Below are 27611 nucleotides of genomic sequence, written 5' to 3' on the forward strand. Positions count from 1 at the left end.
AGAGAGAAAGCGGCTGCAGGGGAACTGACTGACAGCGGCGGAGCAGACAACCACAGACTACTGCTTTATTCCAAATACTGTGAAGAAGAAAAACAACACAAATAATTCAAGGATCTGTTTCCAATTTATTTTTAGTTATAATAAGGTGTTGTCTGGATGGATTAACACATTGCATGCAGCACCGTTTGAGAGGTATGATCAGATCCTCATTTCCTGACCGGTTTGAAGCACTTAACTGCAAATGAAATGCTCGTTTGTGTCTTTAAATGTGTTTTTTAAATTCATTCACAGCTAATATTCTGCTTTGTGTCACTGCATGTCTTTGCAATGCTCTGTTGAAAAGCATAACACTGCAAAAGTGTTGGGTTTACAAGCCGGCTTTGTCATTTACCCTCTTTTAAACGGCTTTATTTAAATTATAAATCATGTTTTATATTCTGTATAATGCGAAAAGTTGGACACCATGTGACCAAACACAGCCTGAGCAGAACAATGGAGCTGCTGTGAAGCTTTTGTGTCCCAGCACCACATATGTACACCGCTATATGTGGGATTTATTGTTTACATGCTACATTTCCACACATGATTTCTTCCAAGGCGAGCAAGCTTACTGTGCACGCTCCTGCTCTGCCTGCACTACACGTTGTGTTCATTAGGATGCTTGCTTTGTGTCTGCAGAGCTGGTTCACTCCATGTCTTTGTGCTGCTTTTGATTATGACTCCCAGACAGTAAACACTGAGACTGAGTCTTGTGAAGGGGGATACACTGTGGATGCCTACATCCTTGATGTATTACCCTATTTAGTACTTTATTTGTATTGATGGGAACTCTCTTTATTTTGGGGTCATGGCTTCTAAAAGCTTGACATGGCTGCAGAAATCCACCGTGGATTGATTAGTCGATTAATCGATTGACGTAATCTACAACCTTTCTGATAATCCAGTATCCTTTACAGTTTTTTCAAGCAAATGAAGGTACCCCGAAATCTCCGGTTTCAATCTAATATCATGTATGTAGCCATTTTATTATTATTATACAACTAAATGATTGAAAACGTTTAATCAACTAGCTAGCTACAGCTAATCAACGGTTTTAACAAAGATGCTTGCCAGCTAGAATTGAAGAGCTACTTTTGTCTACTTCGTTCTAAATTATAGACCCGTGGTTTTAACACATTTTAAGTGAATTTGACTTGTATCGTAAAGTTTTAGACATTTTTGTCATAATAGAAAAATACATTTGAAGACAATGCATTGGGCTCTCGGAAGACTGCTTTTAAACTTGTGTTGGACATTTTTTTTAGCTTTAATACATTCATTATATTTAATTAAAAAAATAATATATGATTCATTCAATTAATCATGTGCTGCAGTATTTACCTGAAGGGTCATGAATGTTCGTTTCACCTTGATATTATATATATTTTCTATAGCCATGAGACAGGGGGAAGCTAACGTTAGCTTTCAAGGGGCAAATATAGCCTACCCCTGACGACGTACTGGTCTCTTGGGAGAATCAATCAATCAATCTGGAAATAATCTTTAGTTGATTACTGACACTGAGAGGTTTTTTCTGGTATTCTTACTGCAATAATCTATATTAAGTCTGATCAGTATTGATAGAAAATATTGCCTGTAGTTTTTCTGAAAACCAGCCTCGTTGGCAGAGAAGAAATGCTTGGTTCGTACTTCTAAAATTAGATCGTTAGCTCCTTTTTCCTTGTCTTAATTCACTGATATCTTCAGGTTTTTTAGAACTAGACATTTGAAGATGTTACCTCTGGGAAGTAGTGTTGGGTATATGCTCAATCAATTATTCTGAAAATGAATTATCCTAACAGCCCTAAACCAGGCAGACACACACAAACCTATATCAGCAAATAGGCTTTGGCTTATTGTCCCAAAGGGATATTTGTTTCACAGCTTGTACACAGCAGCAACGTATATAAAAAGTACACTCAATTATCCCAGATAATGGCAGCGTCAGTGTGGCAGATGGTTCATGGCTGCTGGTTCAGAAGGAATACAACTCATCTTGAAGCAAGCACTTCTCCCTGTTCGTGCCCTGCTTCTCCATCCATGTGGATATAATGTGAAGTTATCATCGAGCACTCCATCAGTGTCATTTATTATTGTGAGTGCTAACGCTCTGAGATTCATTGAGTAATCTAGCAATTATTTTCTACATTAATCATTTGGTCTTTAAAATGTCCATCCCAGTTTTTCAAAAGGTTATTAAATGTCTTGTTTTGTCAGTGCAAAACCCACTCACTTTAAAGAGGACATATGATCCTCATTTCAGCTTCTTATGTGTATTTCTGTCTCTACTGGGACATGTCTCCATGCTTTAATTTGCTGCAGCACCTCTTTTCACCCTCTGTCGGAAACCAGAGCCCAGTCTGCTCGGATTGGTTAACTGGCCGGCTCTGTAGAGATTAGTCAACTGTTTGGAGATGCCCCGCCTCTTAGCCTATCCCGTACAACGATACCTATCACGTACAACGATAGCTAGCCAATAGAAGTGCTAGTGTTACATAGTGATGTCACTATGTTACGGAAGTAAAAGAAGGAGTCCAAGTGTTTCAGTGTGGGAGATAAAGAGAGATGATTTTCAAATTAGTTGGTGATTCAATGTTCTGTGGATCGATTGGTCGACTAATCGTTGCAGCTCTAGACAGTTTTTCTTCGCACACTGATGCATGTTTGCACACAGCAGACAGGCGATCATGCATTAACAGTGCAGAGGGAGAAAGTGAGAGCAGAAGAAAAAGAGGCAGAGATTAAAGCAGACAAAGGGGGCAGCGTTACCAACTGTAGCATGGGGTTCACAGCAGCAGAAATGGTTTGGCATTAAAGGAGAGTGCCCAGTGATGCGCCGCCGAGCATGCACACACAAAGCCCCAGTGTATGCGCATGTTGGAGCCCGAGCCGGCTTTGATCTGCTCCACAGCTCCATGAGAGGCCTGCAGCTCGGCCCCCTTTGGAAGAGGGAGTGAGGGCCAGAGCTGTGGCTGTGACGGCTTTAGTTCTTCAAACATTTGCGCAGGAAAGAGCTGCTCGTGGTGCAGAAATAATCTCCTCGGTTGTGTTATCTCAGCGGCCAGATTTAGAGAATAGTATTTCACACATGTTGGTTCACTGGCACTGACTTGAATAGGTAAGAATGACAAAAGGCCCACAGAGACTGGTACAGGGGGGGAAGACAAGCAGGTCTGACTGAGCAGTCGAGGCATCGTTGAAAAGCTGACTGTCAGTAGGAATGTCAAAATACCAGAAAAGTCGTTTTTGAAACCAATATTCATTCGGTACGGGCCCTTCGGTTCGTACCGAATGAATATAACGTTAAACGTAAAAAAATTAGAACGTGAACAACTTTTTGGAAGTAATCTCAGGTGCTGCTTCGCAGCATTCAGAGTAATTTCCTCACATTTGGTTCAACGCGTCATAGAGTAACCAAGTCATTTCATTGGACGAGAGGCATACTATGAGAGCTGGTCACAGGGATGCGTTCAAATGTAGTGAGTAATTTGAGGAACTGTCGAAATGGCGAACGCAGATAAAGTTGAGCTTGAAAATCCTCCAGCATCATTGAAGTCTCCGGTTTGGGAAGATTTTGGTTTCGCAGTTACGTACAAAGATGACGGACAAAGACAGGTGGACCGAACCAAAGCTGTTTGTCGGCATTGTTCAACTAAAATTGGTTACGCGGCTGGCAATACATCAAACTTGCACACTCATTTGAAAAGGCATCACCCGAACGTGAATATCACCGGTACCAAAAGAAAAAAGACTGAAGTGCAAACCCAACTCCTACTAGCATTTAAGCCTCTACCACTCGCAAAAAGTTCAGACCGAGCCAAAGCTATTACAAACGCCAAATGTCCTTATGTTGCCATGTTAGCAAAGCGCTACCTGGCTGTATCTGCTACCTCTGTCCCTAGCGAGAGGGTGTTCTCCACATCAGGAGACTATAGGCGCGTTCACACCGCAGTACTTTTCCCACTTTAGTTAATCAGAACTCTTTAATTCTCATGAACTAAGTACAGATCTCGTTCACACCGGAATAAGTCCCTGGGGGTGGATTAGAAAAATGAATTCGCTGATGTCACTTCTTCTTCTTCTTCTTCTTCTTCTGCTTTGGGTTTACTGGCAGGCCGCAAAAAACTTCACTGCCGCCCAAAATCCCCGGCCGGAAGTCCCCAGAGTTGGGGACTGGCTTCAGTAGAAGCTGCTGGGACTCCCAGCAGCTTCTACTGAAGTCTTCCAAGTAAATCGCCAGAACGCCGACACCTCCTCATCTCCACCGCTCCCATGTTTTATTTTGTGTTGCCATAAGTTAGTCACCCTGCGTTTCTGCGCTGGGCTAATGCTAATGCTAATAATGCAATGCGAGGATAATAAAATGGCGGCTTCACAAAACTTTTTGGGAGTTTTACGGGGCGTGGTTTGCAATCTGCCCAGCGAATCAGACATAGGAACCTTTTTCTCCCACGAAAATACCTGCTCTCTAGCAGGGATGGAAAAGGGGGTAAGAATTTACTAAAAACAAATTTTTGTTCCGGCTCTTTTGGTGCGAACGCGACATTTCGGAACTATATCGGAACTAAAGTGGGAAAAGTACTGCGGTGAAAACGCGCCTCTTGATAGTGCCAGCAGATCTGCCCTTTCGGCAAGCAATGTGGACAAGTTAATTTTTCTTTAAAAAAACATGAAAATACAATGAGAAGCAAGTCATAATGTCAAACTGGCTGCTTAGGTACTAGTACAGTACAGTTCAAATACAGATTATTTCAATTCATCGAAATGCTGCACCTTAATGTTTATTTTATTATATTTTGTATTTATTTGAGTGAATACATTATTCACAGTTTAATAATAATTTAAAAAACCCAAGAAATATTTTATGTTTTGTGATAATTTTTTACGTACCGAACCAAAATGTTTGGGAACCGTTAAACCCCTACTAAGTTAGCAACACTTAGTTAGCAACAGCTGTTATTAAAGACAGCTTTAAATAATCAGGAGTGAGGTTTTTGCTGACATATTTTATGTTGCAGAACAACACTTTAAAAGCTCTTAAGCCTCTGCTAACCAGACTGTTTTTCAAGCATCTAACCAAAAACTCATAGACCTCGAGCTGATCAAACCGAATATGCCAAAGTGTTCCACCTTCCTGCACTGCTCTTTTCAATATCACGATAAAAAACAAAACAAAATCCATTAATCCCACCAACATATTACATTTGAATACTGTTTATTGTTAGGAAGTTAAGAAGAATGTACTTCTTTATAAATCATAAATGATTGGGTCCCTTTTGAAATAATTGATGTGTTCTTGCAGAGCAGACATTCTCCCTCGTATGGTTACTTTTAAGCTAATGTACTTTGTGAATTTATTGAGGCATCTGTTGGCTTCAACCTAATTTACGACTATAAGACGGTATCTGTTTATACCACAGATCTATTTTTCCTTCCTTTCTTATTCATCACCTCCACTAAAGGTATCGGCCGGTAGAAATATTGTCTTTGTTTCCTCCTCTTTAGGATTAACTCGGGGGTGAGTTCTGCCTCAGAGAAGCAGAGATAACTCATATCTATTTAGAAGTTACGAGATGTGAAACTGCAAGTAGTTATTTTAATCATCTGTTATTCTGCTGACTTTTATTTTCAATCAGTCGTCTTATTAATTGTGCTTGGAAAGTAAGGAATCTAGTAGTAAAGCTTTCTCTCTTTAGTTCATAATAAAAGATTCCTCTGTGTTTATAAGTGTGTTTCAGTGTAAGCACAGTATAAAGCTCCTCTGGCCCAGCAGATCTGCAGGTAATTACACAACCGGCCAGACCTGACCAACTCACCGTTCATTACATTCAAAAGGACGGCTTTCTGTTGGCAATGCTGTCCATGCTATGTTGGTGTTTTCAGCTAGAGAGGAATTATTTGGCCAATCATAATTGGGTTCAGCTGTGGATGATTGATGTTATTAACAAAAACTGATTATGGATTGGAAAACAATTATTGAGTCTAACCTCTAAAATAGTTCAGTATGGTGAAATTCTTACAAAACTATGGATTCTGATTGTTGGAAATGATTAGAACTTCTATCACGGATGGTTGGCTTCCGTCCCATTTGTTTTTCAGTTTTCAATATTTTATTATTCAGTTGTTTGTGTGTGAGTTGCCAGGACATCTTAAAAATGTTGGCATACATTTGACCAACTGTAAAACCTTGTGACTATTTGTTTGTGGACATGTAGGTGTTTATTTAAAACTTTTAAATGTTACGGTCTTACAACTATAGATGATGCTAGCAACTCTGTGAAGTTGTACTTGAGCTAAATGCTAACATGATAATGCTAAGCAGGTGTTTTGTTAACACATTTTTTCTCTCAGATTAGTTACATTTGTAAATGTAATACACCAAAGTTTGGGTCAAAGTAGGGCTGCTCGATTATGGCAAAAATCATAATCTCGATTATTTGAGTCAATAATTCGTATCACAATTATTAAAAACGATTATCCATTTACTTTGAAAAGATCATTTATTGAAAAAAAAATGTTGAACAGTATGTTTTTAACAGTTGATTACCCTGAACTTTAATTATAATTAATAAAGTCGTTATATTTCAATTTTGTTGTTTTCATAATCGTTGCAATTAATTGAGCAGCCCTAGGTCAAAGTGAAACTTTGGGATTAGATAATACGTTTAAGGAACAGTTGTCGTGTCGAAATATTTCACTCTAAATCACAGATTTTGACCCTATGGTGGCAGAAGAGGAAAAGACAGAGGACCCCCAAAGTCACAAGGATTCATCCTCTCAGGATCAGGAATATAAGTCCAAAATGTAATATCCATCTTTCAAATGTTTGTTGAGATATTTTATTTCTGAAATACAAATGAACAGGTGTTCCTCTTTCTGAAACTCTTGGTGTTTAGCAGGCCTTTTTGAGCACATAATATGACTGAAGATGGTAGCATTTGTTCCTGAAGTATGTGTTAGATGGCTGACATATTGATTAAGCGTTACAAATGATTAATTAGGTGCTGATGTTTTACAAGTCGATGTTGGCCTGGACACAAATGAGGTGGCAGAGGCAGTTTTTCTGCAGTGCTTAATGTGTTTCTGATAGCAGTATATAGTGAGACAATGACTCAGCACTTTTATCAGGTTTAACGTACAATTACATCTTGTAATAACTTGTAGAAATGAATGATCAGGTCTGCAGATGTCTTGGTGAAAGAATAACTGTAAAGTAGCAATGTGATCTTGGTTGTTTGTTGCTGTCTCAAATCCTGCAGTCTCATGCAAGTTGTAATTGATTTACTGACAGCTTTGCATTGCAGCAGTTGGAATCGCTTGAAATAAAAGCTTGCATAAGTGTATTTGTGTCAAGGCAAAACAATAACATACTGACATTTTTAGTAATGTTAATTTTCACACATACATGTTTTGCCTATGTAATCTATAGGCTTTTACTCTCTCATTATTTACAGTTGGCTTACTCAGAAAGGACATTTCTTTGGATGTGAGTTTTACAACATGGTTTTTGTCTAAGATTTCTGTATAGGAATGGATGGAGGATGTCAGTGTTACTGGAATGTGTTCATTCTGTTGGTGGGGTATCGAGACACAAATGAATGCCATGGTGTCTAGAAATGCTTTGTTTGCCAGTCCAACACCTAAATACATTTAGTTTGTCATGAAATAAATTGGCCAAAACAGCATATGTTGCCATCATTGCCAATATTGTATGATTAGTTAACAATTGTTATTGCAACTGGATTTAATTTCCCGCCTTTTATAAGTTTACATTTTGGCAATTTGCACCATTTCAAGTATGCTGAATTAGCTGGCAGCTTCTGTTTACATATGCACATAGATAGGCAGTGTAACACAGAAATCTCTTATTTCTTAGGAGATTTATGGATGCTTTTCTGTTTCTTTTTAGAAAAAAACCAGTGTGAGATCATTTGTTGCATTCATACATCAAGGTTTTGTTCCAAAAAAACAAGAAATTATTTCAATGCAGAATTGGCAGAAAATGCTGTTTTCAGGCTTCAACTACTTTTCTTCATTGTAAAGTGTATATATTTGGGTTTTGGACTGACAAAAACCTTTGGTATACTTGGATGGATATGGTTTGATATACAATATGAACTGATTAATAGTTATTCTACAGGAATACCCAAACTAGGCATGACGATAGGCAGGTAGATGAATAAAAGCTCTTGTTCACCTCTGTGCCATCCTGCAGCCTGCCCCTCCATCAGGCTGAGAGACACACCTCCTATCCAGTTTGGTGCAATAGGCAGGTAACATGAGCCTGGAGGTACAGAAGGAGATGAAAAAACAGCAATGACGCACATCCGACTTTCAGCTTTGATTACAGACGAGCAAGAGAGACAGGCAGGAGGGCTCATAACCCTCATTCGTCCAGGAGGAAGGCGGGGCTTGGTGCTCCTGGAGGCCCTCCGGGGACCCACCATGGCACCGTTACCCAGAGAGAGAGTCAGGGCTGCCAGAATACAGAAGATGCTTTTCATTAGTGCTGGTTCTGAGTTCTTTCATCTGCAGCTCTTTGATATGACGGCCGGGTGAGAGCACATTATGAGCTATGCTTAATGCCCAGGAGGTTCTGTGGTACATACATTGAGCGTGAACGTGTGCACACTGCATGCGTCTGTGTCAAGGTTATCGTGGTTAGAAGAGCTGAGAATTAAACAAGGCAGCAAGTGAACATATTTGATGATGCAGCACTCAGAAGGTATAAAGAATAATAGAACAAATGTACAGTAAAAAGTGGTTGAAATGATTATTTTATTAATGCGATTGAATTCAGCTTTTATTGTCATTGTGCTGAGACAGCAACATGCTGTTAGCATCTTATTAGTAGAATTCACAGTATTATAGGGAATACATGTAATGTAGAATTAAGATCAATACAATATGAATGTATGCAGGAGTTATAGTATATAGCGTAGGTATAAATAGGGTTTTGTAGTAACATTTAATGTAACAACATTAATAACTTACAAAAAGTCAAAGTAACAATGGTATTACATTATTACATGACATGTTACTTGTTAGACACTTTTATCCAAAGCGACTTACATACTCAATACTGTGGACAATCCCCACAGGAGCAATTTGGGGTGAAGTGTCTTGCCCAGGGACACAACGACATGCTGACTGCAGTGGGGTTTGAACCTGTGACCATCTGATCCCAACACCAACGCACAACCCACTGGTATAAAACACAAAATGATATTCCCCTATCACATTTACAAATGATACCCTGCTGATCATAGTAAAACAAACGTTAATCAAACCTGATAGAAAGAAAGTGAAACTATTAAAACCATATTGTTGTTTTCTTTCCAATCGATTATCACCCAATCATTGGTGATTATTTTAATATTCCTGTTTTCAAATATCCAGCATTTACAATCTGGTGTTTTTGATGCCTGGATATAAAATGGGCATACGAATACAATAACAACTTTTATCTTCCATTGGAATATTTCCGTCTCCTTGCCGTGAGCACATAGTGAGCTGCTTATTTTTTAAAACATCGCTGTGTTTAAAAACTGTGTGCACATGCCTGTTTGTGTGGAAACCCTCTGTTTCCATTGCACTTATTCTCAGTTTAGTTTTTAAAATATATTCCACCTTTCCAACAACTTAATCCAAGCATAGATGCTTGTTTTGAGATTATTATTATTTCCCCAATATTTCCAGTCTTTTGTTTTTGATGCGTAAATCTAAAGCAGGTTTAAAATAAAGACATTTTCCACCATCACCACCATTTTCACAGCTATTGCAAAGTGCCTTTTTTTACAGGTTGTACTGTTTGTATAACTTGAATGCGGGGGACAAAACATTTGTTTGAAATCAAGTTCAAACCATCTGCTCCTTTCTTTTCAGTGAGAATTGGGGAACCATGTGTGATACAAGCTTTAAAGCATCTCCCCGTGCACCTGTTATGTCTGAAAAGCAGGTTTTGTAAAAGCGACTCTTTTTGCATGCAGACACAAAACCCATTTCCTGTATTGTGCTGATAATGCGGCTACTCTGTCACTGTTACTGTGTTGCAGATAAACTGGACAGAGAAGAGCTTGAATTTTAATTAAATTCGAATCACAGAGGCAGGAAATAAAAAGGCTGTTTGCGGGTAGTTCTTCAGTCTGCAGCCTCGCTGTCTCGTTTAATGTGTGTTTGTTTTATTGACCTTGTCAGACGGATGCTGAGTGGCCCGGTGATGGACAGCCGGTTGGCTCCTCTGGGTTCAGCTGACTCCTCATTTTGTGTCTGCTGGTTGCACTTTCATGCTCAGCACATAGTGTTGGTGTCTGGAGCCACTTTCCCTCTGTCACTGCGAGATGATCCTTTCTATTTAACTGGCTTTGATCAGAGGTGGAAGAGATACTCAGACACATAACTTACACTGAACAAAAATATAAATGCAACACCATTTCTCTGAAATATTGTTCACAAATCTGAAAAAATGTGTGATAGTGAGCACTTCTCCTTTGCCGAGATAATCCATCCCACCTCACAGGTGTGGCATATCAAGATGCTGATTAGACAGCATGATTATTGCACAGGTGTGCCTTAGGCTGGCCACAATAAAAGGCCACTCTGAAACGTGCAGTTTTGCTTTATTGGGGGGGTCTGGGGGGGTCTGAAAACCAGTCAGTTTAACCCTAACCCTAACATGTCCCCCATTGAGCATGTTTGGGATGCTCTGGATCGGCGTATACGACAGCGTGTTCCAGTTCCTGCCAATATCCAGCAACTTCGCACAGCCATTGAAGAGGAGTGGACCAACATTCCACAGGCCACAATCAACAACCTGATCAACTCTATGCGAAGGAGATGGGTGACATGGTTAGGGTTTAACCCTAGGGTTTTTCTGAATCCATAAAAGCATTTCAATTAATATTGGGACTCATAACGTTACTTTGTTGAGAATGTGGCCATGTAATAAGTGGGATAATGTGCAGCGACTTGGTCATTATGGGTTAATAGGTGTTCTTTTCCCCATAATGACCTGCACATTATCCCACTTATTACATTGCCACATTCTCAACAAAGTAACGTTATGAGTCCCAATATTAATTGAAATGCTTTTATGGATTTAGAAAATGATTTTATTGATTTAAAACATATTTGTATGTATTGATTTAAATTGACATGCATCCGCTAAGAAAAATAGTCCATTGTTACCGTTTGAACTAACGTAGCAACGGCAGGAACTGCTTCGATAGCGTTTTTGAGGAGCTTTTTGATTACAGATTTGAAAACATCGCTCCTTGCTTTAAAAGTAGCACAATTCATTATGTCAAACCTTGGAAAGTATCTAGATATCCCTGCCCTAATGCCAAAGTATCTGGCAACTGAATATGTGTCGCCGTTTGATGTCTATGTCTGGACCGTTGCGTAAAAATTAGGATTTCTGCCCGTTACTTCTCCGCTGTTTTCTTGTCGCTCTTGTCTTGTCAATTGCTTTTCGGCCAAACTGTATACAGTTAAATCGAACGGACTTGTTTGTGCAGATGTGAGCGTCCTTAACAACGGTCAATAAGTGCTTGACAGCGGTCTGTCTTTTCGGTATTAACAACGTGTCACCCGTTCTGAATTGACCAATCAGAATCGAGTATTCAACTAAGCCATGTAATAATTTATTTTATTACATGGCTTAGTTGAATACTCGATTCTGATTCTGATTCTGATTTCTAACTGACAAGACAAGAGCGACAAGAAAACATCGGAGAAGTAACGGGCAGAAATCCTCCTTTTTACGCAGCGGTCCAGACATAGACATCAGACGGCGACACATATTCAGTTGCCAGTTACTTTGGCATTAGGGCAGGGATATCTAGATACTTTCCAAGGTTTGACATAATGAATTGTGCTACTTTTAAAGCAAGGAGCGATGTTTTCAAATCTGTAATCAAAAACGCTATCGAAGCAGTTCCTGCCGTTGCTACGTTAGTTCAAACAGTAACAACGGACTATTTTTCTTAGCGGATGCATGTCAATTTAAATCAATACAACTATTTTTTAAATCAATAAAATCATTTTCTAAATCCATAAAAGCATTTCAATTAATAGTGGGAGTCATAACGTTACTTTGTTGAGAATGTGGCCATGTAATAAGCGGGATAATGTGCAGCGACTTGGTTATTATGGGGAAAAGAACACCTTCATGCCGATCTAAATCCCTCCGCTTCGCGTCGGGCTCCTAATCAGCCTGTCGGTGTTCTTTTAAGCAATCATGCACGAGAGGCCGTTCTTGAACGTCATTATTACCAATAATGACGTTCAAGAACGGCCTCAAGTGTATGATTGCGATTCTATTACACAAACTATCATTGTAATCAACAATATCGTAAAATAATTTCATAATGTGGGCTAATTTGCTCCCAAACCTACGCTTTCTGTTTGAGTTAATCTCCGTCAGAAAGTAGTTCCTAGAAAGTAGTTCCCATGGTAACGATTGACAGCCCAGGTAGTTGACGCCAATGTACTCTTTTCGTTGCGACTTTTTTCCAACGCACTCAACTCGTCAGTTGAAACAGCCGCAAATCTTTCGTTGGCTTTGTGGTCTGTGTCCATGTCCAACCATTCATCAATACTGAGGCCCCCCAACAAATCAAAATTAACTTTAAAATCTGACATTTTGTAGCTACCGATTTCCAACGAGAGACAATGTATAACAGTGTAACGGCTGTGTGTCGCTAAACGTCGCTATGGAAACCACACGATGTAGGCTCATGGAAGTAGTTTCGGTAGGCTAGTGGCATGTGTAGGCCACTGGATACTTTGTGATTAGGCATGTTCTATTTGATCGTTGTTTGATCGTGGAATCAAACACGCCTATTGACCAATCAGAGAGCTTGCTCAAACCTATGTGTTATAGAATTCCCCATAATGACCGCGTCGCAGCACATTATCCCTTAAGTAAACTATGGCAATTGTTCTGAATAGTTATATCACTGGATTATAGTTAATGATCCATTAATGTGTACATCATTTCACATTTTGCAGCTGATAAAGTTGGAGCAAACTTTGCCTTTTTTTTACATCATGGTATCTTTTATCCATAGCAGTATACATAGCCGTGGGAACATGTTTCAAATGGGGGTTGCTGTGGGGATGACACCAGGGCTGGTTCTGACCAATGTGCTGCCCTATAGGCAAGATTTTAGCTGGCAATGAAAAACCTCTACAAAAGACCAATACACTACAAAAAGAGAAACATGTTGACATGGTGGACAGCTAGGCTTCAAATGTATTTAGTATTATAACATGTTTTAATTGGGGGGTGGACTTCACATACTCTAGGGGGGTCCAGGGGTGCCCCCCCGGGAAGATGTTTTTTAACATTTTAAAGTAAAATACTTCAATCTGGTGCACTTTGAGCGACCAATTACTAGAGACTGATCTAGGGTGTACAACTCTAAACACCCATATGAGAAAGATTGGTTTGCATTTTATTAATCAAATAAGTATGTGAACATAACCTATTACCTACCATAGCTAATAACAAATAAATGTAACTTATTTTATTTTTGTTGGTCATTCATATCTTATTTGACCAGTTAACATCTATTTATTTATGCATATTTTTAAATCTCTCCAGTTTTAAACGATATTTTTGGTTTACTGTCCTATAGTATACATTGGAATGATTTCAAACCTGCTTTTATTTATCCTAATAATTATAAAGGTGTGCCTTGGAAAGATTTGTTTACATAAATTGTGATCAACACGTTTGAGATTCACTGAGATAATTTAGACTAAAGTGAACTATCTCAACCCTCAGAGTCCTTTACCTCACTGAGCCTCTCAGTCTGACAGGACAGAACTCTCCCTCCACATTATTGTAAAAACTGTTTCTTATATCCGTTAGCACAACAGAAGCTAACAACAATCCCCGCCCGTACCGGTGCACCCCCTCTCTCTATCTCTCTCACTTTGGCTGTGAGCTGCGGGCGCCTGATAAGCCAACATCCCCCACTTTCATCACTACAGCGCCCATCGTACAGGGCAAATGGAAAATGTAACCGCGGTGAAAAGGGTGTTATCTTTACTTAATTATGAATGTTGTTACATCAAGACTGGAAATTCGTTTTTTTAAAATTATATTTGTATTATATCTTGTAGAAGTGCAGATCCCCTGTCCTCCACCAGGGGGTGCTGCAGCACCCTCAGCACCCCTACTTCCCACGGCCCTGGCAGTATATACAAAGTCATTATGAGATTCTTATAGTTTGTTATGATCATTTTAAAGGGGTCCTATATGCTTTTCTAGGTCTTCTCTTTCCTGTAGTCGGGTGTATATAGAGTGTTGTGCATGTAAATGGTCTGCAGGAACACAGGGGATTTGAATACCCCCGCCTGAAACGACTTCTTTGTTTACGTCCGCAACATAGTGACATCACTATGTCACACTTGCGCTTCTATTGGCTAGCGCTCCAACGCATTGAATGTAATAGGCTAAGGGGCGAGACATCTATAAGCGGTTGACCAATCACAACAGAATTGACCAGCTAACTAATCAGAGCAGACTGGGCTCTGGTTTCAGACAGAGGGTGAAAAGAGGTGCTGCAGCACAGGCAGTATGAGAAAAGTAAAGAGCTTTTTGAACATTAAAGCATGGAAACATGTCACAGTAGAGACACAGAATACAATCATGTCACCTGAACTTGAACATAATTGCGCCCTTTTAACCTGCAAAGGAGAAACTAATGTTAAATACATTTGAGGAATAAAATACAATATGTGGTTCCAAGTTGTATTAAAGTAGATAGATGGACACAGATGGACCTGATGCACAGGAAGTGGCTAGCACCCGTCTACTCGACACGTTCTCATCCTCATTATGAGAGCGGCTTCATTGTGCTGTGCCATCAGGCCTCAGAGTGTCTGCAGTCCCTCAGAGAGGTTGGCCCGCTGCAGGGGGTCACACTGGAGGAGGAGAGTGTCGCTTGGCTTCTTGTTTTAGAAGCTGATTTTCTGAGGTTGGAATTGGTGATGGGGAAACACGTCGGGTCAGAATTAGATGTTCATTATTGCAGGAGGATCATTTATCAGCTGCTCCGCTCCACAAATAGCAAAACCTTCCTCTTCTGTGATCCAATCTGACACATTTCATTTCTCTGACTGCAGTGGTGTAGAACATATTGACTTGTCTGCTGTACCTACGATGTTGAGATATTTACGTAATTCAATTTTGTTTCTACTGAAGCAAAACAAGCTATTTATTTGCCTTTATACTTTTTATTGTATTACTTATACAAGTTTCAAGGCTTTATTGTGATTTGTACATTAGTTACAGTGTATATATGGCAATGAACAACTTAGGTCACAGGCTCCTCCAACAGTGCAACATGAACATACTGTATGTAGGACATAGAACAAATAAAACAGATGAAATAGTGCAAGAAGAGAGTATATAGTAAACTCCACTACTGTACATTTATTGAAAAAATGAATAGTTTAGAAACAGATTTACAAACTCAATACAAAATAAAACCAACTAATAAACTATTATATATTATTATTTATAAATGTATCCAGCAGTACTTACTTAGAAATAAACTGCACCTATCATTTATGTTCTGTATTAAAACAATAACATCATCTGTATTATTCTAAAAAAAACAATAATATTTTTCCTTTTGTATAAAATTATGTTTCCATGCTAATACTTTGTAACTGGTAAACTTTTTACATTGAAATGCGATATTCATTGTATTTTATTTTTCACACTGTCGATCAAGATGCTGCTTAGCATCTTAGAATTCACAGTTCTATAGGGAATATATGTCATCTCGAATAAAGATACAACGTGATCTTATGCAGAAGTTATATAGTGTAGGTGAAAATAGGGTTTTCTAGTAATATTGAATGTTATAACGTTAATAACATTGAAATGCGATATTCATATTGTACTTTTCACGCTGTCAATTGAACTTCTTCTACAGCGTATAATGGAACACTAACCACACATCCTTGTTCACGCTCCATGTGATCTTTATAAAAGAACTTTCTCATGAACACAAAGCGTCCAGCTCCCATACGTTCACATAAAAGTCAATACGTGGCGGTGCTGTGTTTACAGAGGTGGAGACGGGTGGGCTCTGGTCTCGTAGTGAACCTCCTCTCTTCCTTCCTGCAGGAACATCCGTCTCCAGCCCGGACCCTCACCCCGGACCCTCATCCCGGCCCGCCCTCCACAACAATGAACTCCTCGCCACACGGCTCCCGCGCCTCCATCGACATCCTGGAGGAACTCCAGCTGATTGCTGCTCAGAACCTGGAGAAACTGGACATGAACAAATACTATGAGGTGGTCTGTGAGCTGGGGAAGGGCACGTACGGGAAGGTGGACCTGGTCGTACACAAAATCAGAGGTAACTGTGTGTGTGTTGGCGCTGAAGCTGATTCCAAATACTTCTTTTGATGTTCCTTTGAAAGGAAGTGTTTTGAAGCTAGGCTTGGAAGGTGCATCACACCTTGGATTTCTCCACATGATTAATTAAAGGAATACTCACCCAAAAATATATCGTTTGTGTATCAATTACTCACCCCGTGTTACTTTGATCTTTTTCTCACATGCCTCCATGGCAAACAAAGAAGGAAACAATTGACAAAAGGGTTGTTCAGTGGAAGTAAATCGGGAAACAACAATATCAAAACTTCAGTTCTCCCATTCTTACATACTCACATACTTACTTAGTTACTTACTAACATAATGACTTAGTTACTTACTTATTCACTAACTTACATACTTACTTACTTACTTTCTGACTTCCTTAATTACTTATTCACTTACATACTTACTTAGTTAGTTTCTTACTTACTTTCTTACATATTAACTTACATACTTACTTATTTACTTATTTACTCATTCACTTATACTTACTAGTCAAATACAAAAAACATAGCATACACATAAGTAACATCCTACATATACATATTTATATACTTACCAATACTTACTTACTTACCTACTTACTTAAAGCCATATTTACTTCAATACCTACTTACTTGGTACCTGGTATTGAAGCATCAGCAAACAAAGAATACCATTTTTTACCGTTTTATCTTCCACAATCACTTATAAAAGCCCTTTCATGTTGTTTAAGTGTTTACTTTAGAAAAATACATTTGACGTAATTGTCCACATATGTAATGCAGTATTTTTGGCATATATCTGAACTCAGATTGCTTAAATGTACTAATGGAAAATCTGTTCAACCTTTCCGCATTAAAATCCCATGATGTCCGACTTTCTTTTTATGGAGCACAAAGCACATTTTGAAAGCAGCGGTAGTGTGTCACCGAGATGAGTTCTGACCTTTCCAGCCTGTGAAGTGTGGAGTTGAAACAACGTGCACCTGTGGTTTTACCTTCTGCTTTATTACTGAGATCTTCTCCATCAGAGAGCAGGTCTAATTGTCTGATGGTGCTTGGTTTAAATGTCAGGTTCACTATGGGGATAAATGGCCTGAAGGCAATATCGTTTCTGACCTTTTGAATCATAACTGTGTTAAAGTTTTAGTGTAGAGGGAAACTGAAATGTGAATCAGTCACAGTTAGAAATGGGGTTGTCCTTTAATATTCAGTTTCCTCCGCCAAATAAAATCCAATATTTAATTTGTCAGCATTTTATTTCAAACATATTTTGAATATTTTCTTTTCATTTTGATATATTCAACCCTTACCTCATGCTACAGCTGCAGTAACACGACTTTATATCCGTTTTTTATACCTTCCTCTAATTGAGCCTTGTTCTCTAAAAGTATTTGTTCAATATTTGTACCGAGGGGAGTCAGTGTGGAAACATAGTGTTCCTTTAAAGTTACTTCACAGTAAACAGGTCTCTCACAGTTAAAATACTACATTAAGAGTCCTTCATTGAATATGTTACCGACTTATTAGAAGTATGTACTAGAAGTGTTATTCAATGTAACATGTTAAATAAGTAACCAAATGTGGACAGAAAGATAAAAGCATACTGTTTTTATTTTGAAGAGTTGTTTTTTTGACAGTTAAGGGGCCGTGGGGTAGATTTGAAATGCAGATTATTTGTAGGTCCTGCCCTGAAACCCTCACAGTTTAGAGTCAGCTGAGTTCCTCTGAACATGTTCGTCCTCGTGCAAATGAGCCAGCAGGCTGACTTTCAGAAAACAACTCATTTTCCATGAAAACATGAAACGTCTGTAACACAAGCTGCTGCTTAGAGAATACAACATTATCTATTTGTTGTTTCAAATATTCTGTACTGTAAAAAATACTATTGCCATGCGTCTTTTAGATATAGATAAATATGATGGCAAAGACACAATAACTCTCTACAAATAATAAAAAATGAAAAAATACAACTATAATTATATAATAATGTATTACAATTAATAAGCGTTAAAAATAACGTTATACTGTTGGTAACCATAACAAGAATATTAATATAACTTGTACGGCAATTATTATTTGACGCATTCTGCAGGATTAGAGACTTAAAATAGATGATATTCTTACAGATGTTTTTATTTGATGCACAGCTCACAAAATGCACATTTTCTCGAGGTAAGTTGTGAATCACTTCTTGTGTATAGTCTGGTCAACATTACAAAGCGTTATGAACAGACTCTGGACCTTTCCCAAAGGCTCTCTGTTGACTTGCACAGAGCGCTCTGCAGGGCTGAGCCGGTGCTATTGGAGACCCCTCCCCTCCCCTCTCCTCTCCTCTTCTCTGACTGATGGTGCAGAGAGGCAGACGTGGCAGCGTTCCACCTTTTTATATTTTTTAGATTAGCTCTGTTCATTTCTCTCTTGTTGCAATAAAGTGTCTGCCAAGGTGAGCCTCTGAACCTCACAAGACTACATTTGTTTTAGTGCATCACTTTTACATGATAGTGGTGTCAATTGATTGAATTGCATTAATCATAACGATGATTAAAGACACCCTTTTTTTTTATTTGACACAAAAGTCCATTTTTCCTATACATGATCAAAGTTCAAGGACACTTAGATCTCAAGAATTACATTTAATTTGCAGATTTTACACAACTGTTATATATATAAAATGATGGAGTGATGTCATACTGAACGTAATAATGTATTTAATGGTTCAACATAATTAAATACAGTCTCTTACATTTATACTGTTTAATATTTACAACACGACGTAAAATAGGGCATTGACACAAATTAAAGAGGGAAATAATTCAGTACATTTATTGCACAAGATGCAAAATATAACAAAATAATAAAGTAAATCGCTGACAGGGAACAACTTACTGCACAGTTAATAGTTTTACTTGAAATACCTACAAATAAATGTTGCTGATTCATACATAACTAAATGCAGGACTTTTATTTGTGTTAAAAATCTAGAAACCTTACTTTGTTAAAGTGTAAGCAGGTCACTCTATGCGGGAACATAGAGTCTGGAGGATTTGAAAAATGGCAGGATTGAACTCAGTGACGTGGGAGATTTTAATTATTTATCACATTTTGATCATTTTAATTAAGTTTCATACTTGTAATTAGGCAGATGTGAAATAATTACCCTAGACACATCTCATATGTATGAGAAACGAGGGAACGAGGATGGAGATTTATGGAGTTATGTAACATTCCTCTGTCCTCCTTTTTTGTTTCTCAGGCACTAAAATGGCCCTGAAGTTTCTGAAGAGGAAGACGACAAAGCTGAAGAGTTTCCTGAGAGAGTACAGCATCTCCCTGTACCTGTCGCCCTGCCCCTTCATCATCAACATGTACGGCATCGCCTTCGAGACCGACGAGTACTACATCTTCGCTCAGGAGTACGCGCTGGCAGGAGATCTGTTCGACATCATCCCTCCACAGGTGAGAGAAAGATTATCATGTATATGTTGTGTTCAGGGACACTTGCACTTTCCATCATGAATAAATTTAAAAAAAAGACGCTACTTATAACTAAAATCTTGTTGAAACATGTTTTTTTTATGACCTTTAACAATAGTATTTATGACATACAGAACTCAATTCTGACTTTGTATACTAACCAAAGATTAGTTTTATAACAATTTGATGGACATTTCTGTATACTTTTATATGACATGCTGACTTTTTTTTAATGGTTTTTTGGGCAACCAGTCCCTTTATTCAAGTGACAGCTATGGTCCCGGGCGGGATTCGAACCCCGGTCCTCCGCTTGTCAACTCTACCAATTGAGCTATACGATGGCGTAAATAACATTCTACTTCTTTTTTTTTTACTAACTATTTTATTACTTTTTCTACATTTTTGAAACAATATTCTATGGCTTTTTTTTTTTTAAAATGTACTTCTTCGAAATACTGGCTTTTTTTCTATACTGTGTTTGTTTTTTCTGATAAATTGAAAAATCTTTGGGATTTTTTTTATTCGAAAGACTATACTTTTTTTTTCTAAATATCATACTTTGACATTCTTTTAATATTTTCGACTCACTACTACACTGACATTTTTAAAACCTTTTATCACATTATACTATGACTTTTTTCCTATACTGTGTTTGTTTTTACTGATCATTTCGTTATACTATATAATATGACAATTTCTTCAGTTTTTTCAAAATTCTATACCATGATAATAAAAAAAAAAATGGACATACAATACTCATACTGATACCATGAGTTTTCTTCTGATATTTTGGACCAACCATACTGTTACGATTATTGTGTTATGTCACGTTTTGTATGTCTTGTTTTGGGTGTTTTGCTGTTCGTCATGTTTTCCTCTTGTATATTGTCTGGTCCTTCTTCCTGTGTTTTTCCTCCCTGTCGTTAGTTTCCCTGGTGTGTCTAATTGTCTGATTGTGTTCACCTGTCGCCCTTGTATTTCTCCTCCCCTGCCCGGCTGTTTCTCGTCTTGTGATTACCCCTCCCTGTATTTAGTCTTGTCTCTTCCTGTGTTCAGTGTGGGTTCGTCTTTTGTTTGTGAATGAGTTCACCGGTGAGTGTTCTGTTTTTTGTCCAAGTTATTTTCTTTTTATCCTTGAAATAAAGGTTAATCAGAGTTATCTGCATTTGGGTCCTGCTTCTTTCACTCAACCGTAACAGTACGAACCCACCAAATATGGGCCTAGCAGATCCTTTTGAGCAGGAGTTGTTGGATTTTACCTTTTCTTTGGCTACCTGCTCTGATCGATGGATGGGAGCTCCCGGGGTTCAGCAGTGAGAGGCTGCTCTGGCAGAGGCGCGCCAGATAACTATGGAGAAACCAGGCTTGGTGAGATTCTTACCTGGCTGGATTTTGGAGTTCCTCTCAGTTTGTTATCCCCTGCATGCTAGCCTCAGGCATGCTAGCTCTCTGCCTCCCAATTCCCTTTATGACACCACATGCATGGGTGTGGTCCGTTTGGAGTCAACCCTTGCTTATGCCCCAGCTCCTGCTCCTGTCCAGGAGCCGTTCTCTGGAACTTGTCTGATTTTTGGAGGTCCACGAAGCCTCCAAACGGCTCCTAAAAGAAGGAGTCGCAAGGCGAGGCTAGCAGCCCGAGCCCCAAGAGCCATGGTTCCGGCCCAAGTTCTGGCCCCAGCAGCCATGGTCCCGCCCCCGGCAGCCATAGTTCCAGACCCAGTTCTGGCCCCGGCAGCCATGGTCCCAGCCCCAGTTCTGGCCCCGGCAGCCATGGTCCCAGCCCCAGTTCTGGCCCCAGCAGCCATGGTCCCGCCCCCGGCAGCCATAGTTCCAGACCCAGTTCTGGCCCCGACAGCCATGGTCCCAGCCCCAGTTCTGGCCCCGGCAGCTGTGGTCCCAGCCCCCGCTCTGGCCCCAGCTGCCATAGTCCCATCTCAGGTCTCTTCTCGAGTCCTAACTCAAGTCCCTTCTCTAGTCCCTTCTCTAGTCCCTTCCCTAGTCCCTCCTCAGGTCACTTCTCTAGTCCCTTCTCCAGTCCCAGCTTTAGTCACTTCTCAAGTACCAACTCTAGTCCCATCTCAAGTCCCTTCTCTAGTCCCTACTCAATTCCATTCTCAAGTCCTTTCTCAAGTCCCTCCTCCAGTCCCTCCTTTAGTCCCTTCTCTAGTCCCTTCTCAAGTCCCAACTCTATTCCCATCTCAAGTTCCCTCTCCAGTTTCTTCTCTAGTCCCATCTCAAGTTCCCTCTCGAGTCCCCTCTCCAGTTTCTTCTCAAGTCCCCTCTCAAGTTCCCTCTCCAGTTTCTTCTCCAGTCCCCTCTCTATTTCCCTCTCCAGTCCCCTCTCGAGTTCCCACTCAAGTTCCTACTCAAGTCCCTACTGAAGTGCCGTTGGAGGTTCTGCTGGGGGTCCTGCCAATCCTGTGTCCTGTCCCGTTGGGGGTCCCGTCGACTACTCTCCTGCCGGGGATCCTGCCAACCCATGTCCTGTCCCGTTGGGGGTCCCGCCGACTACTCTCCTGCCGGGGGTCCTGCCAACCCTATGTCCTGTCCTGTTGGGGGGTCCCGCCGCCTACTCTCCAGCCGGGGGTCCTGCCAACCCTATGTCCTGTCCCGTTGGGGGTCCCGCCGCCTACTCTCCTGCCGGGGGGTCCTGCCAACCCTATGTACTGTCCCGTTGGGGGTCCCGCCGACTACTCTCCTGCCGGGGATCCTGCCAACTCATGTCCTGTCCCGTTGGGGGTCCCGCCGACTACTCTCTTGCCGGGGGTCCTGCCAACCCTATGTCCTGTCCCGTTGGGTGTCCCGCTGACTACTCTTCTGCCAGGGGTCCTGCCAATCCTATGTCCTGTTCCGTTGGAGGTTCCGCTGGGGGTCCTGCCAGCTCTATGTCCAGTCCCGATGGAGGTCCCGCCGACTACTTTCCTGCCGGGGGTCCTGCCAATCCTATGTCCTGTCCCGTTGGGGGTCCAGCCGGCTACTCTCCTGCCGGGGGTCCTGCCAATCCCATGTCCTGTTCCGTTGGAGGTCCCGCCGACTACTCTTCTGCCGGGGGTCTTGCCGACCCTGTGTCCTGTGCCGTTGGAGGTCCCGCCGACTACTCTCCTGCCGGGGGTCCTGCCGGCCCTATGTCCTGTCCCGTTGGGGGTCCCGCCGACTTCTTTTCTGCCGGGGGTCCTGTGCCGTTGTAGGTTCCGCTGGGGGTCCTGCCAGCTCCATGTCCAGTCCTGTTGGCGGTCCCGCCGACTACACTCCTGCCGGGGGTCCTGCCAATCCTACGTCCTGTCCCTCTGGGGGTCCCGCCGACAACTCTTCTGCCGGGGGTCCTGCCAACTCCTGGTCCTCTTCCGTTGGGGAACCTGCCGAAGCCTGTTCCACCGGCTCCGGTTCCTGTTCGGCCGACACCGGGTCCTGCCCGGCCTCCGGAGCTGTCTGGTCTTCGCCCTCGAGCCCGGCCCCTTGAGAGCCGCGGTCTTCGCCCTCGAGCCCGGACCCCCGAGAGTGCCGCGGTCCTCACCCTCGGGCCCGGCCCCCTGACTCTTCCTGCCGCTGCCTTCGCCCTCATGCTCGGCCCCCTGAGTTCGCCCGCTGTGGCCTTCGCCCCACCATGGACTCTGCCTTGCCCCCGGGCCGTCCGCCCGTGACCCCCACCTTGGACTCTGCCTTGCCCCCGGGCCGTCCGCCCGAGTCCCCCACCTTGGACTCTGCCTTGCCCCCGGGCCGTCCGCCCGAGTCTCCCTTCTCGGCTTCTGCCTTCCCCCCGGGCCGTCCGCCCGAGACCCCTTCCGGGTCCTCCGCTGTGCTCCTGGGCTGTCAGCCCAAAATCCCGTCCTCCTGACCCCCTCCACCCACCCTGGTGGCCTAGTGATGCGTCCCTCCTCCGAACCCCCTCCACACTGCTTGAGGTTTTGGACTTTTGTGGGTTTTTTTTTTTAAGGGACGTCTGGAATCCGTCCCTTGAGGGGGGGGGGGGGGTTCTGTTACGATTATTGTGTTATGTCACGTTTTGTCTGTCTTGTTTTGCTGTTCTCCCTGTCATGTTTTCCTCTTGTATATTGTCTGGTCCTTCTTCCTGTGTTTTCCCCCTGTCGTTAGTTTCCCTGGTGTGTCTAATTGTCTGATTGTGTTCACCTGTCGCCCTTGTATTTCTCCTCCCCTGCCCGGCTGTTTCTCGTCTTGTGATTACCCCTCCCTGTATTTAGTCTTGTCTCTTCCTGTGTTCAGTGTGGGTTCGTCTTTTGTTTGTGAATGAGTTCACCGGTGAGTGTTCTGTTTTTTGTCCAAGTTATTTTCTTTTTATCCTTGAAATAAAGGTTAATCAGAGTTATCTGCATTTGGGTCCTGCTTCTTTCACTCAACCGTAACACATACTATGACATTTGATTTGATGTTTTTAACATAATATACTTTGACGCTTTTTTATATTTTCGACACTATAATATGACTTACGGGATATTTTCAACATACTATACTCATTTTCAACATAATATACTCAGAATTTTTACTATATAATGTAGTTGTATAATTTTGAATATTTCCGACATACTATACCGTTAGTTTTCAAAATTCGACCTTCTATACTATGTCATTTTTTCTGGATATTTTCAACATACAACACTAGGACTTTTTTTAATATTCTGACGCACTATACCAGGGGTGTCAAACTCTAATACACAGTGGGCCAACATTTTTAAATGGGTACTAGTCGAGGGCCGGACTGGTTCAATGTTTATTAAAACTTATTGAAATGAACTTATTGCACATATTAAACCTGGAACTAACAAAGCTTAAATTATTGCCTATAAAAACAACATTATTCATTTCTTATGGCTCGATCTACGTAGTCATTTGTTATGATTACATTTTTCCACAGGCCAACAACAGCTTCAAAAAACCTATTTCCCTCAAAGAACAAACCAAACATGCCCTGTTGTCTCAAGAAAGAAAGTGCAGAAGGAAACATCCATTAAACTCAGTGTGCTGCTCTGTGATGCTAGTTCAAGCCAGATACTTGGCATCTCATCTTTGGTGCAAGTTCATCAATGCTCAGGCTCTGAGCTGAGGAAACCCTCAGGATTGAGTGAAGGTGTGCGTGCAATATACCGGCCAGATCTAATAGTTAGAGATTATCCTGCGGGCCGAAATTAAATCCACCAAGGGCCTGATTTGGCCCCCGGGCCTTGAGTTTGACACCCCTGCACTATACTGTGATGTTTCTTCTGATATATTCGACTAACCATACTATGACTTCTTTTATATTTTTGACATACTATTCTTTGATATTATTTTTATACTTTTGAACTAAACTATGATGATTTCTATATATTTTCGGACCACCTATATAATTAAGTTGTTTCTGATATTTTTGAGATACTACTGTATACTATGACATTACTTAAATACCAGTGGTTCCTAACCTGGGGGGGCGCTATTGCAGGGGGGCGCGTGAAACCTGGGAAGAAGTTGTAAACAAACATTGTTTACTCGTAAAATCAATAAAATTTAGAGATTTTTAACATGACCGGCAGTTAAAAAAAAAGTTGACGAGCCCATAACAAGCCTTTCAGTTTTAATGCCCAAATCAACAACGTTTTCATATTTTTTGACATACTGTACTTTGATTTTTTATGATATTTTCGATCATACCTTACTTTTACTTAATTGTTTTACATAGTAAGCTGTAACTGGTTTTTTCATAATTCTCGACCTACTATACTCTGACCTATTTTATATTTCTTGACAGAATGTACAATGAATGTTTTGACATTTATTGATGTACCATACTTTGATGTTTTTTCTTATATTTTTTGACATACTATAACATGACTTGTTTCAAGATACTATCTTATTAAAGTGTTTAATATTTGAATGGGTTTCATTTCTTTGACCTCGTTCTTCCTCTCCTCTGTTCAGGTGGGTCTTCCTGAGTGTGTGGCGAAGCGCTGCGTCCACCAGGTGGCGATCGCCCTGGATTACCTGCATTGTAAGAAACTCGTGCACAGAGACATCAAACCCGAGAACATCCTCATTTTCGACAAAGAGTGTCGCAAAGTCAAGCTCTCAGACTTCGGCATGACGCGGCGCGCCGGCTCCCCGGTGAAGCGCGTCAGCGGCACCATCCCATACACGGCACCCGAGCTCTGTGACACCTCGCGGCACGAGGGCTTCTGCGTGGACAACAGCACGGACGTGTGGGCGTTTGGCGTGCTGCTCTTCTGCATGTTGACGGGGAACTTCCCCTGGGAGAAGGCCATGCCAAACGACACCTTCTACGAGGAGTTTGTGCGCTGGCAGCGGCGCCGGACAGGCACGGTGCCGTCGCAGTGGCGCCGCTTCACCGATTATTCTCTCCGAATGTTCCGAAGGCTCCTTTCCATTGAGCAGGAGCGCCGCTGCTCCGTCAAAGAAGTCTTCAGCTACTTCAACCAGAGCTGGATGCTGGACACGGAGAACGGGAACGGCTTGGCGAGCAGCGCGGCACCCCCTCTGGACATCAGCTCGTCGTCGTCTGAGGAGAACGTGTTGGTGGACCGGCTGAAGCAGCAGAGCCTGTCCCCCGCCTGCATGGCAGCGAAGGGGAGCCTCATGATGGACACACACTTCTCCTCTGTGTCCACGAACAGCTCGCCCTCCTCCACTGGCAGCTACGATCGCGTCAACAGAGAGAACAACGAGAGAGGGCGCCACCTGGTGGCCACGCCCATCGAGATCTGCGTCTAGAGGCGCTGGACACTGCATTTAATGTGAGGAGGGGGATTTCTCTGAGGTAGAGGAGCAAAGGGCGGATCAAAAAGTTGACGCCTCCCTGCTGATTTACTAATTTCTGATGAAGACTCGCTCTGAGGAAATGAGCAGAGAGCCTCCTGTATGTGCTCTATACTTGGGATACTGAAATGGACGACCTGTTGAAAAAATAATGCTGAAGGACAAAAACAAAGACATTCACAATCCTCGAGCAATATGAAAATGATCCAGTCCAAAAAATAATTCTCGATCGGCTTTCAGTAAAAACATTTCTTTATGGTACTTTTGTGTGTTTATAGATAAGTGTTATTTCTTAGTACGTGTTTTTTTTATTTGGAGTTCAATTATTTATTTAAAGCAGATGCATATATTTATGATTTGTAAGAGGTTAGAAGCCTTTTGTTTTACTCTGGCTTTCCCTGAGAAAAAAATGTAATTACTGTAGTATGGTTTTTTGAAATATTCGTCATCATGTTGTTGTGATCTCTCTCCATAATGTCCTCTCCCATGTTTGCCTGTGATCCCTCTTGTACAGCAGCAATCCATAAATGGTACATTGTTTTCTTTGGGTAAAAAATACATAATAATCAGCTATTTGGTAGAATGACACACTGGAAAAAAGTAAGAATGTGATTCTTCAATTTGCATGGTTAAAGAAGACAATTGTATCTTTCATTGAGGAAGTAGCTTAATTATCTAACAAGTGATTCAAGTGGACTTTCTTCTTCTCCGAAAATAAATAAATAAAAGAAAAAATCATTGACATTAAAATTGCTGATTGAATACAAATAAATACATACAATTCTGTAAGGATTTGGGGATGTTACCTGCCCAATAAATATGTATTATGTTGTTTTTATTGCTGTTTACTTTAAAAGTAAAACCCTGAATGTGTCAAACATTTGGGAATTAACATTTTTAATTTCTGTTTTCCATAAGTATTGCATGTTCATGCCTGTGGTGACATTAGT

At 41.1% G+C, this 27611-nt stretch overlaps 1 protein-coding gene across 3 annotated transcripts; it reads left to right on the top strand.

Annotated features, from left to right (window-relative positions):
- On the top strand, positions 1-27498 carry LOC307015511 (serine/threonine-protein kinase SBK1-like). 3 transcript variants are annotated; one of them, XM_079644168.1, is made up of 4 exons: positions 1-192; positions 16187-16421; positions 19679-19881; positions 25810-27498. In XM_079644168.1, exons 2-4 carry the CDS (start codon positions 16250-16252, stop codon positions 26614-26616), a joined length of 1182 nt encoding a protein of 393 aa, XP_079500294.1. In that variant the 5' UTR covers positions 1-192; positions 16187-16249; the 3' UTR covers positions 26617-27498. The 3 variants fall into 3 exon arrangements, with proteins under 3 accessions (XP_079500294.1, XP_079500293.1, XP_079500292.1); XM_079644167.1 differs by lacking the exon at positions 1-192 and adding an exon at positions 10526-10887; XM_079644166.1 differs by lacking the exon at positions 1-192 and having other exon boundaries at positions 15303-16421; positions 25810-26624.
- The last annotated feature ends 113 nt before the right edge of the window (positions 27499-27611 follow it).

This window comes from Notothenia rossii (assembly GCF_949606895.1).
Source record: "Notothenia rossii genome assembly, chromosome: 8".
In the NCBI taxonomy this organism is placed as follows: Eukaryota; Metazoa; Chordata; class Actinopteri; order Perciformes; family Nototheniidae; genus Notothenia; species Notothenia rossii.